The sequence below is a fragment of the Falco biarmicus genome, chromosome 6 (genome assembly GCF_023638135.1).
Source record: "Falco biarmicus isolate bFalBia1 chromosome 6, bFalBia1.pri, whole genome shotgun sequence".
Classification (NCBI taxonomy): domain Eukaryota; kingdom Metazoa; phylum Chordata; class Aves; order Falconiformes; family Falconidae; genus Falco; species Falco biarmicus.
This window is the reverse complement of record NC_079293.1, coordinates 43,431,378-43,456,563: the sequence shown is the minus strand read 5'-3', so window position 1 is coordinate 43,456,563 and position 25,186 is coordinate 43,431,378. Positions and strand designations below refer to the sequence as shown.

The 25,186-nt window shown below is 40.5% G+C and overlaps 1 protein-coding gene across 2 annotated transcripts in view; it reads right to left on the bottom strand.

Annotated features, from left to right (window-relative positions):
• The window catches only part of GRM1 (glutamate metabotropic receptor 1), a 195,708-nt gene extending 171,772 nt beyond the window's left edge, over positions 1–23,936 (bottom strand). For both annotated transcript variants that reach the window (XM_056344584.1, XM_056344585.1), the window contains exon 1: positions 23,065–23,936. In XM_056344584.1, coding sequence (XP_056200559.1) covers positions 23,065–23,827 — 763 coding nt within the window. In that variant the 5' untranslated portion in view covers positions 23,828–23,936. The remainder of the gene's footprint in view (positions 1–23,064) is intronic.
• Between the last annotated feature and the right edge of the window lie 1,250 nt (positions 23,937–25,186).

Below are 25,186 nucleotides of genomic sequence, written 5' to 3'. Positions count from 1 at the left end.
TATCACATACATCAGTCCATGTTTTAATATACTCAGAAAAGCATATGGTTATGCATATTAACATACTATGAGGAGATGCTTTAGGCAGACCTAAATTTTCAGCTTTGTTAACTTGGCTATCCATATGCTCTTTGAAAGCATGCTAAACTGACACAGTGAGGGCCAAAATCTACTGTTTAGAGGATGCAGATTTCAATGATTGAATCAGGAGTTGCATGCATACACAAGTGCAAAAATAGGCACTTGTGGCTTATATTTTTGACATTTTTTAAAATGTTGTTGCAACTTGATACAGAGAAAGGCCAAGAGATGAAAGTTGTGTAAGTCTGGAGATTTTAATAAACGTCAGCAATACTTGTCTTCTAACTTTTGCCTTTCTTGGTTCCAGCATTCCGCTATATACTCTTTGAGCGCTTGGACAAGGAGGCTGTGTTGCCAGAATAGTTACAAAGGGGCCATGTCTAAAAGCAAAGATGTGTAGTTGACAAGGCATGCTCATAGGCTTCTCAGAGCCTTGGAGGTAAACTGATTATCTCTTCTGAGATAAAATAATTTTTAGAAAACACAGTGTATGGAGTAGGAAAACCCAAAACCAGTTTAAAACCCCCAGAAATTGTTACTGAACTCTGGAGGACCATCAAATACATCTTATTAGTAAGTGAAGCAACCAAGGCTAGATTACCAAGGAATCAGAAAAGACAAAGCGCCCAGCAAGAAATTTTCGAAGTTTGCTAAAATGAAAAGTATATCATTGTATTCTTTTTTCTGACCCCTGAAAAGGGGTTATTTTGGCTGATGGTTACTGATATAGTACTTTTGTATAAGGTTTTCCATTTTTAGCTAGTTTGCCTGCCCTAATCTTAGGTCGGTGCTTTTTGAGAAATTCAACCTCTTATTAACTTACACCCAAATTTTTAAATGGTTCCCCTTTTAAAAAGAGCCTGAAATTATCTGGACTGAATTTCTATTTATTTTATTTTTAAAAAAACAGAGGCTCAAGCAAATGATTGCTGAAAAAATTGAGAGTTGCAGGCTTCTACAATGCCTCTGAGAATTCTTAAAATATAGAACGGCAATATTTCCAAACTTATTGCGTCTTCCTTAGCTTACAAAGGGGGCCTATCAAACCAATAAGACATGCTAAAAATGAAATGAAGAGATTAGAAAGCAAACAAAAGAGAATCTGATAAAAAATTTAAATTGCTAGACTCTGCTAGAGATAAATTTAACTTCTTGTTTAAAGATCATATTTAAAGACAGTATTTTTAAGACATTGTCTGGCAATTAACTGCAATTATTTAAAAAGGAAAAACAGGCCAACTATTTACTAAACTAATATACAGGAACCTTTTGAAATAATTTATTGCATAGTGGTCTGCAGCCAAAGGAACCATAACTGATGATTTTTTTGTGCTCTCTGTTCACTGCTCCCTGAGATTATTCATTGTTCAGTTGTGGGCAAAAAAACCACACTCAGAAAGACAACTGAGTAGCTAGGTTCTCAGTGGCACTGGGACCAAGTTTGGTGGCATACTGCTATATACCTGCCCAGGGAGCACCACCTTTCTTCACAGAAGCATTCATTGACCTCTTAACTAGTGCAATGGCTTTGTGTCTTTTTGCCATGTACTTCTTGCTAAAAGTAGTTCTGGTTGATGCTTTCCTTGGAATCACTTTCACTCGGTGAGTGTTAGAGAGGCCTCATCGTAACATCTAAAGAAAAGTTCAGGAACAGCAGGACCTTTGTTGGGACTTAAATCCTGTTGTGACTACTTCACTCGGCACTTCTCAGTCGCACATTAGAGTCTATCTCAATAACTAGCAAAGAAACATTATGACTAATAATTATATCTGGAATACATTGCTGAAATACCTCTGCAATATCTTGTCGGAACATGACTGCCAGCCTTGTTTTCAACCCTATATCCCAAAGAAAACCATAACTGAAGTTTTACAAGAAAGTAACTTGCAAGAGTTCCCCGCTTAGCACTCCATTCTCTCTTAAATCTCATCAACAGTTATAACAAAATAATGTTGCATTTCCAATGAAAAAAAAAACCTCCAACTTGGGAGAGAAAAGGCTGTTAAAAAAGTCATGCTTTAAAATGCCTCCTCACACATTGCCTGGGAAAAGAGTTCGGACGCTATTTTCCCTTGGCAATGTTGATCAGGTAATTACTTCATTTTCCTTACAATCTAAGAAGCTAATGTTTTTTTTGGTTTTGTGGGTAGATATCTGCCTATAACAAAAAATATTGATGATCAAAGATAAATGGATTTAAGAGATTAAAGAAGTCCAAATCTGAATTATCTACTACATTAACATCATAGTGCTAGGAAAAAAAAAACTTGAAACATCACTTCCTGTATTGCATCCACTTTAGTCACATTTTGTTATAGATGTCAATTCTGTCAGATTATCATCTGTCAAAATGAATTAGTTGGAAATGTAGTACTTCACTTTTAATGAAGAATAAGATTGTAATGGCATTTCAATTTCCCTTCCTCCTCTTGTTAGCACTTGATAAATGCTCTCTCACAAGCACTGCTGCTCTTCTGACATGATGCCTGCACTCTAATCTAACAAATCTAAAGGAAGTCAAAAGCAGAAAGCTTTTAAGTTTTCTTAACATTTCTTGACATCTCTGCAAGATATTTTCATCTTGATGACTTAAATTTGAGTGGATTTGTTGTTTTTTCCTCCCTCCTAAATAATGTTGTATTTTGAGTGGATATCCATATTAGCACAGATAATTGAACACAAAACCATATGTCAACAAAAAACATCTGAAGCACTTCTGTATGTTCATGTACGCAGATACAAGAGGGGGATGAACTATTTTCTCTCTTACCTATGGGGTGCTGTGAAAAAATTTTATTTAATCACAAATGACTGGTTTTCTTTCTTTTCTTTTAGAGTGGAGATCTGTCAATACACTACAATGGGAATAGACATTTCCCCGAGATATCTGCTGTACTTACAGTCCTTGAGAAACAAAATATGGCTTTCTTCAATGCAAAACACAACTGTAGGCACAGCTAAAAGCACAACAATGACTCAAGTGCCCCAAATGTTGACTGGGCAATCCTTCTGAGCAACACCATCAGAGATTTGCCATCTTTTGAACACACACAGAAACAGCCATCTGCTACACGGGGAGCTCTGTCACTGGAGCTGGCTCAAAAGTTTGTCAAAATCGTGAGCAGAAGGGAGGAGGGGCCCTGGGATGAAAATGTGTGAAAGTCTGCTAAAGTGAAAGGTATATCATTGTATTCTTTTTTCTGACCCCTGAAAAGGGGTTATTTTGGCTGATGGTTACTGATATAGTACTTTTGTATAAGGATTTCCACTTTTAGCTAGTTTACCTGCCCTAATCTCAGGTCGGTGCTTTTTGAGAAATTCAACCTCTTATTAACTTACACCCAAATTTTTAAATGGTTCCCCTTTTAAAAAGAGCCTGAAATTATCTGGACTGAATTTCTATTTATTTTATTTTTAAAAAAACAGAGGCTCAAGCAAATGATTGCTGAAAAAATTGAGAGTTGCAGGCTTCTACAATGCCTCTGAGAATTCTTAAAATATAGAACGGCAATGTTAATCATTAAATGTTAAAAAAAAGGATTTTTTTCAGCTGGGTGAAAGCACTGGAGCAGCAGCTTGATTGCTCCTGGCTGTTCTGGACATATGGAGGCTGGGAGCCCTGACCTCCTCAACCTCAGGAGTTGTCACTACCAGAGCAGCAGCAGCAGCTACTGCCTCATATGTCATCTCTTGCCCTTAATGACACCAAGCAGCCCTGCCTGCCAGACTAAGCAGAGACAAACTGGGCAGCAGAGCTGTGCCTTCCTCTGCCTCTCCCAGTAAGTCCCCCCAGCCACATTCTTTGCTTAGATATGAACTGGCCTTCCTGTCTTGGAAAAAAGGAAATTATGCCATTTGGCTAGTTTGTGGTATGTGAGTTCAAAAGGTAACAAAGAAACACTGGAAGCTGGGAACTTCAGAAAAGAAAAAAAAAAGAAAAAAAAGAAAAGAAAAAGAAAGAAAAAGAAAAAGAAAAAGAAAAAGAAAAAGAAAAAGAAAAAGAAAAAGAAAAAGAAGAAAAAAGAAAAAGAAAAAGAAAAAGAAGAAAAAAGAAAAAGAGAAGAGAAAGGAAAGGAAAGGAAAGGAAAGGAAAAGGAAAGGAAAGGAAAGGAAAAGGAAAGGAAAGGAAAGGAAAGGAAAGGAAAGGAAAGGAAAGGAAAGGAAAGGAAAGGAAAGGAAAGGAAAGGAAAGGAAAGGAAAGGAAAGGAAAGGAAAGGAAAGGAAAGGAAAGGAAAGGAAAGGAAACGAAACGAAACGAAAGGAAAGGAAAGGAAACGAAACGAAAGGAAAGGAAACGAAAGGAAAGGAAACGAAAGGAAAGGAAACGAAAGGAAAGGAAACGAAAGGAAAGGAAACGAAAGGAAAGGAAACGGAAAAAATAAAAAGAAAAGAAAAGAAAAGAAAAGAAAAGAAAAGAAAAGAAAAGAAAAGAAAAGAAAAGAAAAGAAAAGAAAAGAAAAGAAAAGAAAAGAAAAGAAAAGAAAAGAAAAGAAAAGAAAAGAAAAGAAAAGAAAAGAAAAGAAAAGAAAAGAAAAGAAAAGAAAAGAAAAGAAAAGAAAAGAAAAGAAAAAAGAAAAGAAAAGAAAAAAGAAAAAAGAAAAGCAGATACAATGAATAATGATGATGGATTAGTGCTGGAAGGGATTCTGCAGAACAAAAAGAAGCATTTAATAAGTTTTTATGTTCTGTATTTTGGGAAAGAGACAGATAATGTATACATACCAGAAGATGATGACGGTTTTGATGGTGATGATGAATGGTAATTTCCCTTCCCAACTCAGAAGGAAATCAAGTGGCAGCTCCAAAAGGTAGGCATTTTAAAATGGATGTGTTCAGATAACTTCTGGCAGAAGTTGCTGACGAGCTCTCTGAACTACTAGAAATGATTTTCAATGGCTGTCCGAAGTTGTAACACACCAGAGGACTGCAACAAAGGCAGCGTTGTGCAATACTTCAAAAGGACAAGTGAGTTGACCTGAATAATTACAGGTCTGCCAGCCTGACATTCATTTTGGACAAAATAGCTCAGGAGCTGACATGGAACTGGAGTAGGAAAAAAATTAAGGGAGTGGGGCAAGGTAACATGTGCCAATCATTATGTGTATGTAGAAACTAGATCTTTCAAATTTAGTTATCCAAAATATCTTTTATCAATGGATTTACAAACTTGGTTATTAAAACTAATAATGTCAATGCAATACAGTTAGATTTCCACGGGACATCTACCTCATTTTGCATGACATTTTGGTTATGAATCTGGAATGATAAGAATCAGTATTGCATACATAAAATAGATTAAAATCTGGCTGGTAGGTTTCAACATATACTTGCAGTGAAGGAACACTCATTAAATGGGGGTCTCTTTATTGTGTCCCGTAAGGATCTGTTCTTAGATTTTACTAGTTAACATTAATCAGTGACCTGGAAAAACAAAAATACAAAAGCATTACCAATGACATTTGCAAATGACAGAAAGATTGGGAGACAAGTTACTAATGCAGTATGATCTACATAATTCAGTAAACTGGGCATAGAGAAAAAAATATGCAGTTAAAGACACATATATTTAAACCCTCAGGAGCTAAAAATGTTACACATACAGGATCTTGGACTCCATCATGGCATGCAATTACTGGCTTAAGGATTATAATAGACAAGCACTGAAGGTAATGCTGTGGCTAAAAAAACAAAAGCATTGGGTTTTAGTTATCTAAATAAGTGTGATACTGTACTAACAGAAGGATCATACTACCTTAATTCTGTTTCACAACCTTATGACTACTTCTGCAGTAATATCCAGTACTACAAGATACTGGAAAACTGGTGAAATTTCAAAGTGTAACCCTCAAGATCATGAAAGACAGGAAGATGTAACTTAAAGTGAGTTATCCAAGGGCTCAATCTCCTTCTCATATCAATTCCTGCTCCCCTTCCTTCCCCCCGCCCCCTTCCCGCAAAGCAGCAAGCAAAAGCAGAGCATTAAGAAGCTGTTAATTGTAGAAGGAATTAAATTCTAGAATAACATGGCAAGAGAACTGTTGGTATTTAGGAACTTACCAGGGTGGATCTTAAAATGGGTTAAATGTACACATACAGTTATACAATGTGGGGAGTCCATGAAGAAGATGCTTATAGGGTTCTGGAATTTTGAGTTGGACTGTATCTTGGGAAACTTCTGCTCAGGTGGCACCCACCGAAGCTGAACCTCTGCCTCTCCTCTGCATTTCTAAATATGTTTCCTATTTCAAAACAGTTGAAGTTCTCATAAACTCACAGGTCCTATACCACTTGAGAATATATTTTAAATGAAGCAACATTCAAACTTAAGTGTAGCAATTGTCATTTATCTGTAAGATGTCCCTATAACTTGTCAGCATGCTTGGTCATACAGTTATCCAGGTTACTTAAGCATGAAACATTCAACCTGGGAACTGTCCATTAGAGAGCTCTGGGCTGTAAATCTAGATTAAATAATAATACACTTCAAAGTATTTGAGGAACTACAGTTTGAAATGCTAATGCCATTATCTCTACTGTGTTAGCTGTGAAAGCTTCAGCATGCCAACATTACAAACGCAACAAGGCCTCTGCAGACACAAAGTTCCAGTCAGGCAGTTCAGCATTTAAAGCACTTATCAGCGAAGTGGGCAATATGGCTTCAATTTTGGCATGAGAGGATAAGAAAATAAATCTTTTACACAGGAGAGTGACTTAATCACGGAAATACAGTGTTTCTTGAGCTGGACTCTACTGGATCTGGCTGCAATGCAGTTAACTTTCTTCATACCAGCCTGTATGGGGCTGTGCTTTGGATTTGTGGGTAAAACAGTGTTGGTAACACACCAGTGTTTTGGGTATTGCTGAGCAGTGCCCACACAGCACCAAACCTTTCTCTTTTTCCTACTCTGCTCCCTCCTTGCCCCACAGCGAGTAGGCTTGGGATGGGCAAGAGACTGGATGGGGACCCAACAAGGACAGCTGACCCAAACTGGCCAGGGATTACTCCATACTATATGACAATGTGCTCAGCAATAAAAACTGAAGTAGAAGGAGGGTCTGGGCTTCCAAGAAGGCTGTTGTTTGGAGACTGACTGGATGTAGGTCTGTCTGTCAGATGTGGTAAGCAATTTCCTTTGTTTCACTTGGTTTTTTCCCCTCTTCCTGCATCTATTTATCTCAACGTACAAGTTTTCTTACTCTTGTTCTATTTTCTCTCCGCGTCCAATTGGTATGGAGTGGGGAGAGTGAGAAAGTGACTGTGTGGGTGGCTGGCTGTTGGCCAGGGTCAACCCACCACTTGGAACAATGAACACATAAAATGTCCTTGCAAAATACAGCAGTGTAACATTTGACAATAATACTTCACAAAATGGTATTCCCATCTGCTCAGAGGAAAAGTTGATTGAGACTCTCTTCCAGTTAGTATGATCAATGAGATAACATGTAAAATAAGAATGACCGTCATGTTTCCCTCCTTGGCACTTATTAAGAGTGTCTCAGAATAAATTTTTTTTAAAATGTTAAAGTAATTTATTTGCAGTTGTCCAAAGCACTTTTTCCCGCAATAAATATAAGAATGAATCACCTACAGCTAAGCTGTAGCCAATCACCATTTCAAGGGTGAGTTAGGACTAAGGTAAAATGTCCTTTTTTTTTTGTTTGTTTTCTTCATGTAACTGTGAAACATATTTGGATCCTTCTTATCTACTGGATCTATTCCTAATTAGCAGTGAAGCAGAACTCCTTGACAGATGCAGAACTTAAATGCTCTGAATAAAATCAAAGTTGCCGAAATTAAGGGTGAAACATCTGTGCTTGCAGGTGTGCATCATCCCCACCCTCTTGTTCACTAAAATGTATGCCTTTGCTTATTGGTGCTCCTGATTACAGTATGAAGAACATCCTTTTCCTTTTATTCTAAATAACAATGGCCTTCGTCACCACAAAGATAATTAGTAGCAGTATAAAGCAAATTTTCCCTGAGACTGAAATTCAAATGTACGTTACCATGAAGCAATTCTTCATAAAGATTTACATTTTTAGAATATATCTCTGGAATCTTTCTACAAAAAAATAATAAGATATACAGGTTTTCTCTCAGCTCTCCTGTTTTATAAGCTTCTTTCCTCATAATTGTGTACATTTTCCTCATATGCATGTACATTTGCATTGAAATGGTGTAGTAATTATACCCAAAACTTCTTCCTATGGAAATCAGCGGCCAATCTTCCACTGACATCAATGGAATCAGGTTGAAAGTGAATTCTATTTTTACATTAAAATAACTTACAATAATAAAAAGCTAATTATAATCTAACTGTAATGACTACAAAGCCTTTTTCAAATTCTCTGCCTGTCTGAAAACTCAGGTTGCAGGTCAGCTCAGACAGATTATTTTTTTTTTTTCCGTTTAAAGAAAATGTACTTCCCAGTGACTGAGGACATGTTCATCAATTCTGTATGGTCCAGAGATGCTTACACCTGTCTGTTCAAATTACTGAAATATGGTGGCTTATGGTAAAAACATGAAAAACACAGTACTGAAGAAGAGTGATTTGGCAATAAGCGTGTGCTTTTCCAGAAGACAATACCTTCTGAAAACAATTAATAGTCAATTGAGATTTTAAAAGCTGTTCTAGGTATTCATATAGATTCTGGGATACAGGCCTGGGAGAGAAAGCTGCAGGAAAGACTAGAAGAACTTGGTACAGAAAGGTACAGGCTGTGATTATTAGGGGGTGGAATGATGAGACCCAGAGTTAGAGGCAGAGCCAGTTAGAAGATTCTTATAGGATGTTTCCTCCTTTGAAAGGTGCTGGTTCAGTGAAATCAAATGATTCTACAAGAATCTTTTCATTTCAACAAATTTCCCCCCAAAATAAGGCAGCCAAGTCCTGTTTTGTGGCAGCTCCCGGACACCTTCTGTGTTCTGCTGGCTATTAAGCAATGGAACATACATAGTGCTTATTCTGGATGTGAGCTTCATTTTGTAATTTTTTTTTAATTATCTGTTTTACGAAATATTGTGTATTCTGAAATTTAAGTTAGTATTTGCTAGACACTAGACAATTTAAGATAGCTTCCTTGGAAGTTAAAATTTTATACTAGTATGAGGAGGCTGGCAACAGCAAAAAACCAGCAGATTTTTACATGAGAAGTCTTTGTGTGGTGGAGACGCAGAAATAGTTCCTTTCTTTTTCTGCTTTGTGTGTTATTTTCCTGCATGTATTATGATAAAAGTTGCATGAGCTTGTGAATTTAAGCACATACAAATCAACACTCTACAAGTGTTCATTAAAAATGAGAGGAAAGAAATCCACGTGACATTTACCCTAGTGTAATCTAGCAATCTAGTGTTTCTAGCAAATGAGTAATAAAAGCAAAACAAATAAAATATTTAAAAAATAATCCTAACTCTTACATGGGCAAATACAATGAAGTTTCAGCATTCATTTAGCTGCCTACTTACCTAGATCTTCTATTTACAAAATTGGAAGAGAGCCAAGCTAGTCAGTTATTTTAGCACTCTAAATTGAGAAAGACAGTGGTAACTAACTTTCACCTGTCCATTCAAAGCAGCATATCCAAAATCCTGCCCTTTTTCTCCAGTGGACTGCAGCCTTTCTTTAGTCAACCTACTCACCGGTTTTCATAATCCTCTGATATGTACAGTTCTAAGGCCGTTTGGTTTCCTCTAGCCTAACCCACTGCACAGACCTTTACAAGGCTTATAAATGTTAGTTTTATCAGTAGAAAGCCTGTCTTTAGTGACAGATAAGCATATCGTGCCTAATCTTGTAAGGCACTGGACACTGCTGTGATGTGAGCGATCCCTAGAAACTGTCATGTAAGTGTATGGTTAATTCTTGTCCTCCATAATTCAAGTGTAAAGTTAAGCTAGTGCTCGCATGCCTTTTGGGATCAAGCAAGAGTATTCTGCACCTTAAAGGATCTTTCCATAGAGTAAGATGCATGACTAAATTTCAGTCAATAGCTTCCATTGACTTCATTAAAGCCGAATCATAGTTCTGAGTGTAAATACAGATGTATTGCCAGAATTTTAAAGAGCATTTTATTATTCATATGTCCTCAGGATATGAACTATAAAAAGCAGTGATGTGACTTTGGGTATCTGTGGTACCAGCACATTTCTGCTTCACACTTCACAGGCAACACCACAGCTATAACAAGAGTGGAATACATTATTTCACATATATTTGGACTCAGTAGAAAAGGCACAAGTAGGTGTGACAAGGACAATGAGTTTTCAAACATGACTATAAATTGTCTTGTAAAAGTACATTAAGATGTTCATTGCATGAAAGGATAGCATCTATAACATGCTGGTTGTGTTCTGAAACAACCAGAAAATATCAATGGACATATTTTCTCTGTTAAAAATAAAATGAATATTCACAAAATTCATCACTGAATTCATTTCTAGAAAAACTGTTGGGTAAAAATGTTAATTATGCTAGCTACCAACTTCTTGTTTTCTTTGTAGTGTTTTCTTATTTATTTATTTTACATGGGCTGTCAAATGAATTATATCACTCTAGGTGCAAAGTCGTATTCTAGTTAAGGAGACCATACTAAAGTGTCACTGCATCCTTTTAGAAAACTTGTTGTTTTCTTCAGTCATAGGGGCCAACATTTATGTCAGAAGTAAGAGAGTAAGTACAGTATAAAATCCGCATGAAACTAAAAATTTCCCCCAAGCAAACATAAATAGTATGAACTAAAGGGCTCTAATGGTAATCTGGTAAAAATGTGTTAACAAGCACCAGCTGCTGGTAAGGGAACAAATACTGACTTAAAATAATGCATGTAAACTGCACCAGCGGACTGACTTTGACTGAGAGGATTATTTCATCCCGTTTCTCTTCCTCTACAATCAGTATCAACATTTTCCAAGGCAGTTGAGCAGATGAATGAACCCATGAATATTAAGATACTCTTTAAACATTTTTTCCTGCCTGTTTACATAACCAAAACCATGCATTAATGACTAAGATTTAATGCCAGAAAGAAGCGTCAGCTCTTTGTATCTGACCACCTGTATAATGCCAGCCCATACATTCAGATCCCACTGTGCTGTATCCAGTGACTTGCATTTTGGATAAAACTGTGCTGCAACATCTGCAGCACATTTTGATTAGACAACAGAAAAAGGCTGAAAACATATCACTTTCCTCAGTATTTGTCCCACTGGTTAATCACCATCACAAGTAAAAATGTTTGTCTTCTTTCTAATCAGAATTTGTTGGCTTACCAGCTGTTGGTTCTTGTTATGCATTTAACCATTAGGATACAGAGCCCTGTACTGCCTGCTGGTTTTGTTTGCTTGGAGGAAATGAAACATTTTTTGATAAATTAAGCTGTATCTCTTTTTGACAAACCAGGTAGACAAAGCTGGCTTAGATTCCTGCTAGAAGGTAATTTTTTTTCAGTCCTCAAATAATTTAGACTTTTATCCTTACCTCTTTTCAACATTTTAACTTTTTTTTTTTAATGTTGACAACAGAACTGAACAAAGAATAGCAAAATTAATACTAATAATCCTTAGATTGAGGTAAAGTTCCTCAAGGAACACATTAAGCATGAAAGGATGACATTAGCTTTTTGTATTTTGGGTTGGGTTTTTTTGATGCAGCTCCTCTATAACCATATAATAAATTTAGGACTTCTTTCAGGGACACAGTTCTCCTATGTAAATTGCACATGTGCTTTATTCCTGTATTTATGGCTGACATTTGACTGTATTAGCATGCATTTTCTTAGACTGGGCCTAGCTTGCCAGGAGATCCGAACCTTCCCTTTTCTCCCTATTAATTGCCATTTCAAAAATCTGCATATCTTGTCAGCCATTATGCTTTGTATATCATTGACGAAGACAATGAGGCATTAGACATTTTGTCAAGTTCTGTGCAATGCAGTAGATATAATCTCATTTGATGGTCACTCTTCACTTGCTGAGGTCAGTGTGCTGAGTTTTAATTTATATGATACCTATTTCCTGACATTGCACAGTGCTTTTTAAACAAAAATAACCCATAATACTAATTCAGTGACTTACAGAAATCCAAGTTGTTTTGTCTGCACTGTTATCTATAGCTACCAAGTTCGCATTTTCATCAGGGCATAAAATCAAGTTTGTTTGAGAAGACTTATTTTCTGTAGAGTCACACTGATTGGTTTTAATTTAATTACAATTTTTTGTTATCTGAATCCTATATCATCTTCTTATTTTGCTGGGGATTGCTCTCTTGGTAGCCAAAGCTGTCTGGCATAGCTCATTCGTCTTTTGTGTTTGGATTTTTGGCATAACTCAACACTGTCCATTTTTGGCTGTTCCATATTATATTGAAATCAATATTAATTGCCTCACTCAACTTCTTAACATTGGTTTTGCACATTACTGTCCTTATACTGCAGACTCAGAGTTTTGCTACACCCTCATCCTACCCTTTTGCAGGATGTCAACACTGGAGGACAGCGTTGCAAGGGTGGTTAGGGGTATGTGTTTAATAGAATATTGGCCATTGCTTTCTGAGGTCAGTGACAATTCCAGAAGGAGCTCCGGGAAAACCTGCCTGTTATTCTTGTGTGTAATTTCCCCTGCAGGTTGGCACTGCGTGGGGAGGAGGAGGAATTCTGTCTCTGCGTGACTGGCACTGGCACCTTGTCACTTAGTATGCATTGACCAAGCTGTGAGATGTTGGAGCTCTGGTCAGCCTTAACAGTGGACAAAGAATGGTCTGAGCCGGGCAGGTATCCCTGTGAAAGAGGAAGGCTAACCCTATTTCCAAGGGAATGCAGTGACACCTGAGGGCCACAACTGTAGTGACTTGAGGGGGAAGGAAACAGGAAAGGCCCAAGTGATACCCAGGCTGCTGGGGCTGCTGCCTGGCTCATTTCCCCTTCTCAAAGTCTTGAACATTTTTGTTCCAGCAAAGCAGCTGTCCCAGCTCAGCACTTTGCTTCATATAGCTGTAGAGTTTTTAGAACGATCCTGAATATGAGCTTAGCCTTGTAGGGAGGTTCGGTCTGGCAAATAAGGGCATCCTCCTAGAGAATGGTGTTGGCCCACAGCTGTAGAAGTGGGTTTTAATTTTCCAGTCTCTCAATTCATCCTACCAGTTTTAGCAATGCTGACAATATATCGTGCCTTTCCAGTAGTGTCAATATTAAGTTTCACATATTTGCTGCTCAGGAAGACACTGAGGTGTATACATGTGGAGCTTGCAGTCAGAGAAATACATTTTTACCAGGAGGATCACCACCTTTCAATACCCAGCACTGTGATCTACATGCCAAATTTCCATTTGCTAAAGCCTCTCCAGAGCACCATGTGGGTAAGAAAGGCTTATATAAATAAGCATGAAAGGTTTTCTTACTTCCTGACAATTAATTACAAATATATCTTTTATATTCTATTCCACATAGGAGAAGACATTCAATGTTCAGTGGAGCCTGGCCAGACATTTTAGAAAGTATTTATGAACACTTGTTCAGATTTTAAATAGCTGTCACTTCAGCAATATTCATGCCTCGTTCTTTTTGCTGTTTGCCAGGATTACTTTTCTTTGAATAAATGTTTGGAAAATTACTAGCGCAAATCTATCTATCCAGAGATGAGTAAGGATGAAAGTTGCTGGTCAAACAATCGAAAATGGTGACCACATGTAAGAAAATGAAAGTTTGCTACTCACACAGTTTGCAAAGAGAAACAAGAGTTAAATTCACTAAGGAATTCGTATGGGAAGAAATGAAGCAGATTCACCTTCTTCTAGTTGGAAAGAAAAAAATATGTATATGAATATCCTCTAATATTGTGCAAATCCAACAAACACAGTTTGCCTTCACACAGTTCTACACTACGTTCGATTAACTGTGGGATCCTTCTAGCTGTAGGATTCACAAGCCCTGTGGATTTTTAGCACTTTCTGAGAAATGTCAGCTCCACAACCTGAAAAGATAACATCTGATGGCCTTGCTGTGCCCCATTCAGGTTCCACTGGACTCCACAGAGGACCACTAACTAATTTCAATGATCATTGGATCAAGAGCCTTACAGCTACACTTGCTCTCTGCACCCAAGTGGGACATGACCTCCTCCGTTTTGTCTACCAGAACTGCCAAATGCTTATTCTTACAACATTCCTACCACATTTCAAACGGACTTATACATCATTGCTGTCTGTTACTATAATTCAAATATACTTAAAGAAATTAATTTGTTTAAAAACATTCAAGAGAGAATACAAATGGAAATTGTTCAAACAGAGGACAGTGCATTGTATAACAAACAATTACTTTTCAGTAAAATTAAATATCTCACACTGGTTTTTAGGCAGTGGCATGTCACAAGAGGAAAGAACAGCTTGTGATGCACAGTACTTTTCATTAAAAAGCACCCCACGTGTCACAAAATGCTGTTAACCACCCTGGCACTGTATGTAGTATGGCCAGACTGTAGGTTAGATAATGGAAAATTAAAGCAAATCTTACACACTGTGTATTGATTCTTTTTCATGTGTGTTACTCATCTGCTCATTGAATTCAGAAAAGGAGCAGCAACTCTTGGTTTAGTCTTGAGCAGTATACAAGGCCTTATTAAAACCTAACTATCCAAAAACCAGTCTGTAATTGTGACTGTAGTTTAGTCATATCTGGACAGAAAAAAGCTGCATGTGAAATAAAAAGTCAGTAACAGCAATATTAATTTAAAACAAAATAAGTTCTATAAAAATGATACAGCTAATTTCAAGGACATTAAAAGAAACAGCCAAAAAAGTGGCATACTAACAAATTACATGAAGACTACTGAGAAGTATATGACAGGCTGAAAGCTAAAGCTCCAAAAGAATCAAAAAAGCCAGCATAAAAAAGAAGAAAAGTAGATTTTCTAAAGCTATTAAAATAAAACAAAAAAAAAACCAAAATAAAATAAATATAATAAAAATAAAACAAATACTTTAAAAAGTCTAAGTTGTATCCTAATGAAGGAAAGAGAGCAGAGTATACCTTGACAAATGAAATACAAAACCAGAATAAAACAAGATGAAACAATTTTGAGACATAAAGGCATAGAATCTAATAACCCACCAAATATTCCAGAGACTTGCCTGATATTCAGTGATGACGAGTTATATAAAAAGAGCACTCAGGGAAGATAAAACCATAACAGAAAAATTAAATTAATTCTTTGAATCTGCACTGCCTGCAAAGGTGGATAGGATGGGTCTCATACCAAGGTCATTCCTTATGTAGGATAAGACTGAACTGTTGTCTCAGAGTGTCAATAGAATGTATTGTAGAACAAATCCATAACACGGACTTTAACAAATCACCAATACCAGCTAATTTTCTGTTGTGGTACTTTAGCACCAGTTAAACTGGCCTTAGTACCAAAACAGATGGAACTTGTAAAGTGGAAAAAGTAATTTTATTTCTTCACATACCACTTTTCATTTTTTAACAGATTTTATAGAGACTACAGAGGCACAGACAGTAACCCAATGGACAACAGACACGATATTTCTGCAGACTTAAGATACTACTGCACAAAGCTAATTGGTAGGAACCATAACAAGAACAGTATTAATGCACAAATAAATAAATATGCCATATTAGAGAAGAATGAACATAGCTTTTTCAGAGAAAATACATACCTCGGAAGTTCATTCATCTTTTTTGTTGGAGCAGATGACCATATGAATGATACAATCACTACAGAGTACTTTGAATTTAGATAAAGCTTTTGATGAATTCTCTTATTAAAGGCTCTGAGAGAAACAGGAGTAATATGTGATAAGACAGAAAGTCCTGGATTAATAATTGGCTAACTGATAGGGGCCGAAGTGTAGAAAATTAATTTTATGTTAATAAATTAAAAGTAACACACATGAGGAAAACTATGTGTATAATGGCCTCTGAAGTTGGCTTTACCATTTAAGAAAAAGGTTTTGTGGTAATATTTTCTGGCAGCATCCATTTAGCATGGTGATAGCTAAAAAGGTAAAGGACTACTGGAAGTTTACTAGGAAAGGTCTGAGAGAAATACTGAAATTGCTACTTCACAAGTGAGTTTAACCCCCACTGACTACTGAATATAGCTCTGCTTCCATACATTTCATATCGGAATTAGAAATACAGGATAACAATCAGGATCAAGAAATGATGAGAAGTTTTTTTCATGAACGTATGAAGATAATGCAGTCATCAAGGAACAGTTTTAAGTAAATAATAGGAAACACTTGTTCACACAACATACAATTAAGTTATAGAATTCATTGTTATGTTACTATGGAGACTGAAGAATAAATAGATAGAAAAAGGGACTGGAAAAATTCACAAAGGAAAGGTCTATTGGCAGCCAGTAGCCCTAGTATTTGGGAAGCTGCTACATACTCTTGCATCTTTTAATATTCAGCCCACTGCGGAAGGACCAGTACAACAGTTCTAAAATTCTTAATTTTTTATTTCCTTTCCTCAGCCAGAGACGAAGTTTATTTTTCACATAAAACAATTACTACAAAAAGCCTTTATATATGCACCATTCTTAGGCATACCTCTTACACACCATTTGTGGTGTGAGGTATTCTAATTGAGATAGGGGGTTAAAAAATGGCCCTTATCCTGTATGTGTTTCTCCCCTGGTAAAGAATTCAGTAAACTCGGTTGACTCCAGTGACTTTATCCCACTCCAGTGTCCCTGACCAGCCACTGGCGGGCACTCCTTCATACCGGCCAGGAACTGGGGCCGCAGCCCAACAAGCAGCAACAGCTACGATAGCTTCAAAGATCACAGGACTCCTGCCACCTCTCTCAACAGCCAACTTTGTGTTGCATTGATAGGCCAACCAGACGTAGAAATTGTTCTTTAAGCTGTACATTCATAGTAATAATAATAACAGCAATATTAGTGTTTGGGAAAAGATCCGGTCTGAAAAGTTAGCCAGCAAAACTCATGGCATTCATTTGTTGCACACGTCTCTCCACCTATCTCTGGTGATATCCTTTAGCATCTCTTAGATACCTATAGGTGAAAGAATGGTTTCTTTAGGTGAAATGCTATTGTAGTTCATGCCCAGTCAGTTTCTGGCCCTCCCGTTCAGACTGCCAGCGCAGCTGTTAATTACTGCCATCTGTGATAGTGGCTTATGCTGTGAACACCTGCCACCCAGAAAATATACTGAAGTCTCTGCTTTGCTTAGCGTGGGTCAGTGAGCACCAGTTAGTAATGACTTTGATGGGTATTTTTTCTGGGTTGCATGTGGCAGATGCAGTGCTTCTGGTCTCCCAGTACCGTTACCAGCTCACTGATGCATCAGATCCCTGAAGAATCTCTCTCAATGAGTGACACTACTTCTAGTTATATGGTTTCACTTTACATAGCTTTTGGTTTTCTGTCTGAGAAACCTAAGGACAAGCAAGTTCATATTATGAACCATATGTTCAAAGGAATATTGTAGAGGCATTTTCACATAGCTTTTTGAGAAAGCCAAGATCATTTAACATTTTCAAAACAGTCTTCAGTGAGACAAGAATCCTGCAGGAGTTTACAACGATGGTGGGACACACAAATCTGAGAGCAAGGGCATAATGCAGAAAAAATAGAAGTAAAGCACAAATGCACCCATGGTTGCTGACTGATAAATATGAACTCTAGCAATATTGCTGAGAAGACAGGCACAGAAGTTCAATGAGTCTTTTGAGTTGATTTAACTCATGCAGCTGCCAGTTGTGCAGTTGAAAAGCTATATTATTTGTGAATTTAGGAGTACTGCAAAGCAATATATTTTCGAGAAGGAATTTCTCTTGACCTCTATGGTGTTTTTCACGCTCAATAATTTTGCTGACATCAATCATTGTGAATGATTCTTCCAGCACCTTCTAATAAATACAATTAATACATCCAATGAAGGGAATATTTGAGTCCCTACCTGTTTTCAAATTAATTTCTGTCCTCCTTGGGACATATCTCTCTCCTTTTTTCCCTGTCATAAAGCCTCTGAAGATGGTTAGTGAGGCCAGTTAAATCGAGAAAAAAATAGATTGGAATATGCATTTGTGAACACACATCTCAGGCACAATTCACAACACTTCATGAGGTTAACTTTTAAGAGCGTTTTTGTAACTGTTGGTAACTATAGAAATTTTTGCAAACTCTGAAATGTCAAACATCTGAACTGGAGTTGCTGTTCTCTATTGCCTGACCATAGCTTTTATCAGAAAGTATCAATCATTGAGTGACACCATGGAATTAGTAATATAACATTGTTAGAAACAGCTGTAGGAATATCTTGTGAGAAATGGAAGACAATTGTATGAAAATGATTCCTCTAAGCTATTTGATGGATATCTCCCCACTTATCTTTAAACAGAAGTGTTGTCTTCTAGCATGTCTGAAGCTACTTTACTGAGTTCTACTGGAAGAACTTATTTCCTCTGAAATTTGCAATGAAGTACAAGATTCACTCCCTTCCCTCATCTTTCCAACGTATATAACCGTGCTTATGAATTTCCTGTACATTACTACAATGGAAAGTGTGTGGCAGTCAGGTTATCAAAAATAATTGTGAAGATAATACACCTTCCATCTACTTTGATCTGAAAGTCTTTACAGTTGTGCCATCTGCTTCATCATAGTTCATTTCAAGCCTTATACTTCAGAAAAAGAAACAGCCTGGCAATACAAATCTGACAAAATTGATCAAGACCAGAAACATCTCTGTGCTCTCTAAAACAAATCTATAAACAATCAAAATTTGGTGCAATTAACTTAATCATTCGATTTCCAAAGTTGCTTTTACAAAGTCTGCATGTCAATCTGTTGGAGTGGAAATTTTCTTTATACAGGGGTATTTCTACACTAAAGTGCAAGAACGGTCCACGAATCGCAAATGGCACTCAAATGGATCTATTCTGCATGTTCAAATTTCATTTTCACAGAATCGAAAATCTCACATACCTGTTGTAAGGCTAATTGTATGCAATGATTTAAATTAAAAGCCAGGCATAGCATCAAGTATTTCCATTTGCATATTCAGAATTGATATATCGCCCTCTCTCCTGCTTCATGTATAAGAGGAACCACGGAAAGTGAGGGATTTGGTGTAGACTCAGTGCTGTTCACTAGCCAGGGTGCAGGTGTTTTGTGGGTTTTGGAACTTGGTGTAACATACAGCAGCCTCACAGCGGCTCTGCATTTTCTGGAGACAACACTACTAACTTCTGTGCCTTCAGCATCAAAACAGCAAGAGGTGGTGCCCGCCATCTCTTGCCTTGTTCTACAGGCAGCTCAGTGGCTCTTCTCCAGCAAGGAAGAAAGCGTCCCCGGTAATTCCTCATAGTTTTACCAAATAACCAGTTGCTGCGTGGTAAGTTAAGAATAATACCTGGCTATGAGGTTATCTCACTGAAGACCAGAATATCTCACTTGGAAAGTAACCCTTTCATCAAGACAGCTCCGTCTGTCCTTATCATGCTTGGGATTGTGCCTGACTTAACACATGTGCTTTTGATGCCTTTGATTTCCATAGGAAGCCTTGGCTCAGAGTTAGGCATCCACTTATGTGCATTTCCAGATAAGAACGACATCCAAGCCTAAGAGCTGAGATGTACACATGCCAAGAACTCCAACACTGAATTACCTTTGAAGAATCCTTAAAAAGCTAATAGCCTTGAAAATGTCTTGCAGCTACTACACAGTCACACAGCCTTCTGCCGGCAGATGCACCGATTTCTCACATCGTTTAATGACTGCTGCCCACTCTGGAAAAAATACACTCTTGTGATGTACAACTATCCTCAACTGAGATACGTAATAAAATAACCAAACATAGTAACTTGCCTTTCTGTGTTCTTTAATGTGGAGCTTTATGTGTCAATTTTAATCTAAAAGGAGCAACGTGCTATGTGGGCCTTTGAAAACAGACTTTATTCACTAACTGAGAAGTTTCCATCCAAGTGCAATGTTTATACTTCTTATTAAACGAATGTGCAAAAAACCCTAAGAGGTATGGCATACCTACATGCAACTTCATGTACTAGTGTGCAGAGGTTTTATAGAGTAAAATGCCGTCACCAGTAGTTAACACTAATCATATTAACACAGGAAGAATAAACTTTCCTGTCTAAAACAGAGTAGGATATTGGGGACTACTTAAAGACATCATGCTACATGGGTGACTATTTTCATTCTCATGGTATGCATAGGCTTCACGTTAAGGAACATGGGCATCAAATTTTGTGGTATTTATTTCTGATTTTCATTAAAGATACAATCGTGTAGACTGGTATTGTTTGGGGCATTCCAATAACTCTAACTAAAGTATAGAAGCAGAGGAAAAGTAAGCAGAGGAGTTGGATGGTTCAGACTGTTTGAGAAAAGGCTCATCACCTCTAGGCTATCTGCGACCCTTCCCTGGGCCAGTGTAAACTGAGGAGCATGGCTGGCTGACACAGGTAGCCCGTCAGCTCAGTGGTCTCTTTGCATCCCCTTGTGGTTGGGTGGCTGCAAGAGCTGAGGATTGTCCATCCCCATGAGAATGAGGGGTCTGGTAGCAACTAAGAAGCTTTTTGCTCTCAAGAGGTGACCAGATTGGATCTGGAGTCCTTAGAAGGTGAAACAATTCTTCAGAGTGTGAAGCTGTGCATTTCCTAGAAACATGCACTTTCCTTACAGTCCTTGCTGAAGTGATTCTCCAACCCATGATACCCTAGAATTCCTCCTAGCACATTTTGCAGCCCACCACAGAGAGAGCGTAGAGGCCTATGAGTAAGTGTGGAGGAGGAATGTTTCTAACTACACTTTATCCCTGTATTTCCAAACATAGCATGGATAGAGCAGCTCCTGTTCACGCAGACTGTTATTCAGAGTGGCTTTGTGTTGTCTGTGAAGAACAGTCCCACCTTTAATGAACCAGCAAGCAGATCTCTCACAGTGAATGCATGTGATTTGAAACAACAGAAATGTAACAATTTACACCAAATTTCATGAATACTAATTTCACTTTAAATTAAAAAAAAAAAAAAAAAGTCTCTGGAATCCACCCAGTAGCACTTGGGATGGGGTTAATAACTTGTCTTTCTGGAAAGAAACACAGAACTTGAAGCTTGCTACGTATTTCCAGTGGAATCTGTAGCTTGAATATAACAACAAAGGTATGGCAGGTACAGATTAATAGTAATTAAGAAAGCAAATATGAATCTCAAACTGCATAAGCTGCAAAATCCTTGTGACGTTTCCTAAGAGGAGTCTGTTGCCTGGTGGGGTAGAACTGATCCACTATTTTCAAAAGTATCACTTCAAAGTCTAGAAAAATGTCTTGCAACAAGCATTTTTCATCAGTCAGTAATGTAGTCATACAATAGATATTTAATTAAAATTTCTCAAAAGCAATGACTGAAATTACTATGTATAACGATCTTTTTAAAATGAATGAACAAATAACCTTCATAAGCTGCTGTCTTTTCCAAAAGAGGCAAGTCCCACTAATGTTAATGTGAGTTGCATCTACAGAGGGAGGGAGGGAGGGAGCAGGTCCCTTAAGGCAGCTCCTCAGGCACTGTGAGTTAGCATAGCTCCCCGAAGTGCCTCGAAGGGAGAGGTGGCGATTTACATCAAGAATTTGCCCCTTTCATGTTTATTTTTCACACTGGCCTTCCACAAGATCTAATCAAATCTGTCAGCAATACAGGATCTTAATAGCTCGTGTCCAACTCTTGCTAGCAGTTCGTTTTCTCATGTGAACAGGGCATAAATGAACTGGAAATGTCAGGTCATTGCTTCCTCCTCTTACCCCTCTCCCCCCCAGACTGCAGCACTTTCATGTTTTAGGTGTCCAGTTTTATCCAATTCACCTTTGAATGTTTTACATGAAGCTCTCCCTAGAGATTCTTTTATTTATTCATCACAATATACGTTCTTACCTCTTTTTACTTAGTCATCTCTGTGAGAATTAAAGGAGTGGAGTCAGCTCAGTAACCAGAGGGAATCATAAATCAAATCCGTACAAAAGATACGGTCAGATAAACAGAAGAGCTACAAAACTCTAGCAATAATGTGGCCAGCTTTGCAATTTTGTACTTAAAAATCCCATTTTCAGGATCATAACTGGACTATAAGAATGTCACAATAATATATCACAAGAGTTTGCTTTCCATCAAATGCAATTACTTCTGTAATTTTTGTTGATCACCTAGCCTGGGTAGGAAAAAAAAAACAAAACCAACCAAACAAACCCTAAAAACTCTCCTTTTTAAAATACCCTCACTTTTGATATTTTCTTTTGATATTTAAAATTAACAAACCCTGCTGACTACGAACAGATTGTACAGAAAAGAATGTTTTTTTACTGTTCAAGCTGCATGGAAGCGTGCTTGCCCGTACCCGCAGCCAGACTAGCCACGGCTCCTTCCTTCCCACGGGACTGGCTCTGCAGGGGCTACCTGGACTGCAGCGGGGCTACTACATTTTGCTAAACTTGCGGCGATGGCAGCGACCGAGCGTGCGAGCGGGACCTGGGGGCCGGGGAGCCGGGGGGTCGGGAAGCCGGGGCGCCCCCCGGCTCCCCGGCCCCCCAGCATGCTCACAGCTGTTAACTTGTCGTTTTGGGGTTGTTTTTTTTTAGAAATACAGGAACCGCTCTGCCTGTGAACGGGGACGGGACCTTCGGGGAGGCGCCTGATTCCCTGCGGGCTTCCGTGCGCTGCTGGCACCCCTCCCGCAGCCGCGGCCACCGGGGTCGGGGGGGCTCCTCCGCGCCGAGGGAAACAGTGTCCGTGTCCCCCCCCCACCCCGCGACTCTGCCCCGTTCAGCTCACGGCTCCCCCGGGTGGCAGCGTCCCGGGGAAGCACCGGCGCGTTCTTGCGGAGCCCCCGCGGAGGGCGCAGCGCCCGGGGCCGCGGGGGAGGCGGTGTGGGGGCGGGTGGAGCGGGGGGCGCAGCGGGCTGCCCCATACCCCATACCCACCTTCCGTGTGCACGGCGGAGACGTAGGTCCAGTTGTAACGCTTGACGATGTCGAGCATGGCCCTGGCTTGCAGCGTGTCGGAGGGGACCACCCTGAGGAAGTATTTGTAGAGCGTTTTGTCGCTCAGGTCGATGCTGGTGGCGGAGTAAGCGATCTGGGGGATGTCGAAGAGCTGGAGCAGATTTTGAACTTGGATAGCGACCGAGCTGGAGCCGGGGCCGATGACCCCCGCGATGGGCTTTTTCACTCTGCTCTGGGGCTGGGGCTGCGAGTCGGAAACGCAGCGGGTGCCTCCGTCCCTGTCATCCCTGATGGAGATGAGGGAGTCCCGTATGAACTCGATGCTCTGCTCCAGGGCCACCGAGGAGTGCCAGCAGGAGTCTCGGATCTCGCTGCCCAGGGTGATGTTCGGTAGCAGGACCGGGTCGGCGTTAATTTTATCCAAAGTGTGAAACATGGCTTCGACTCTCTGGATGCCGTATTGCTCCCGGATTTCCCCGCACTTCCTCTCGGGCACTTTCTCAGCCGGCGGCTGGTGATGGACAGAGAAGAGGGCCCCGATGATGACATCCCCGTCCATCCGAGCCACCGACCGCTGCGAGGAGGCTGCGGAGAGAAGCACCTTCCGCCCGGCGCTCCTGGGCAGCACGTCCATCTCCAGGAGCAGAGCAGGGAAAAAGACCAGCAGCACGCCAAACATTTTGTTGCACGATGTCATCCAAACCCAGGTCACGAATTTCATGGGCTCCTCTTGCCTGCACATGGTTTAAGGACATGTAGGAAATGGCACCCGCTTCCCCCCGCCAGCGCCCGGGTTGCTCCAAATACCATCACAGCGAAGTCTTACAGCATCGCTCTCGGAGGTGCCAAGGCAGCCGTCATCCTAGTGACTTTTAACCTGGTGGCATAGAAACAGGGGATCAAACAGGCTAATCGGGAAATCGATGTCAAACCAGAGCTCGATAAAGCAACCCCGCACAGTTCGAGATGACTGCTTTCGCAAATGCCCGGGGCAATTTGCTTCGGTAAGCCTCTCGAAAGGAAAATTCAAGAGGGATTACGATATGTACTTATTTGCCTCGACGTACGATCATGCGCACTCACGTATGTTAGGTTTATATGACCCTTTTCGTGTCCGCTTTTCAAGCTGAGGCGGCTGTTCCCCGCAGCCGCAGCCGGCGCACACCCTCCCCGCTGCCCCCGGGAAGTTTGGAAAGTTTCGGGAAGGGAGGTGGCTCACCGGAGAAGCGTCCTAGCCCAGTCCCAGCCGCCCCAGCCCCGCAGGCCAGCTTACAGGCGCGTTTTCTCGCGTTCTGACTACCTGAAGGCATCTTTCTCAGCTCAGGAATTTCCTTTCCCAGTACAGAAAGGAGGTGAAAAGCGAGAGCGAGCGAGCCGGCGCCGGGAAATGTCATTTAAAGGTCAGCGAAGAGGGGAAGAAAGGAACCACTTTACCGCCTAGATTAACTTTTCCGTGTGTAGGGGGCAAAACTGTAATGCAGCCAGGGACACGCACATGCAAGCGGGGGAAAATACATATTAGTTACTAAGGCAACCGCGGGCAAAGTCCTGATGTGCCTTACCGGCACGCCTGCCTTGCGTGCAGGCTCCGGGCGGGCAGAGGCGGCGAGACCCGCGGCTGGGCTTGGAGGCTTGAAACGCCGCGGTGGGAAGGGGGCGGGCGGAGCGGCTGCCGCCGCCGCCACCGCCGCTGCCGGCCGGGGACCGGGGAGCGCGGCCGGGCCGGCCCAGGTCCCTGTTGCACGGCGGCGCCGTCAGCACCCGGGACAGCGCCCGGGACAGCGCCCGGGACAGCGCCGCCGGCCCGCGTCCCGTTGTCCCCCTGCCCCACCGTCCCGCGGTCCCGGTGCCCCAGTGCCCCGCCGTCCCGGCGCCCCAGTGTCCCGCTGTCCCGGCACCCCGCTGTCCCGCTGTCCCAGTGTCCCGCCACCGCCGGCTCGGCCGCCCGCCAGCACCGCCGGGCGCTTCCCCCTAACTTCTGCCCTCCGCCCGGCGCCGCCGCCGCCGTTTCCCCCACGCACGGACACGGGCACCGACACCCCGAGGCGCGGCGGCCGGCCGCCGCTCCCCCGCCCTCCCCGGCGGCGGCAGGGGTGCCGGG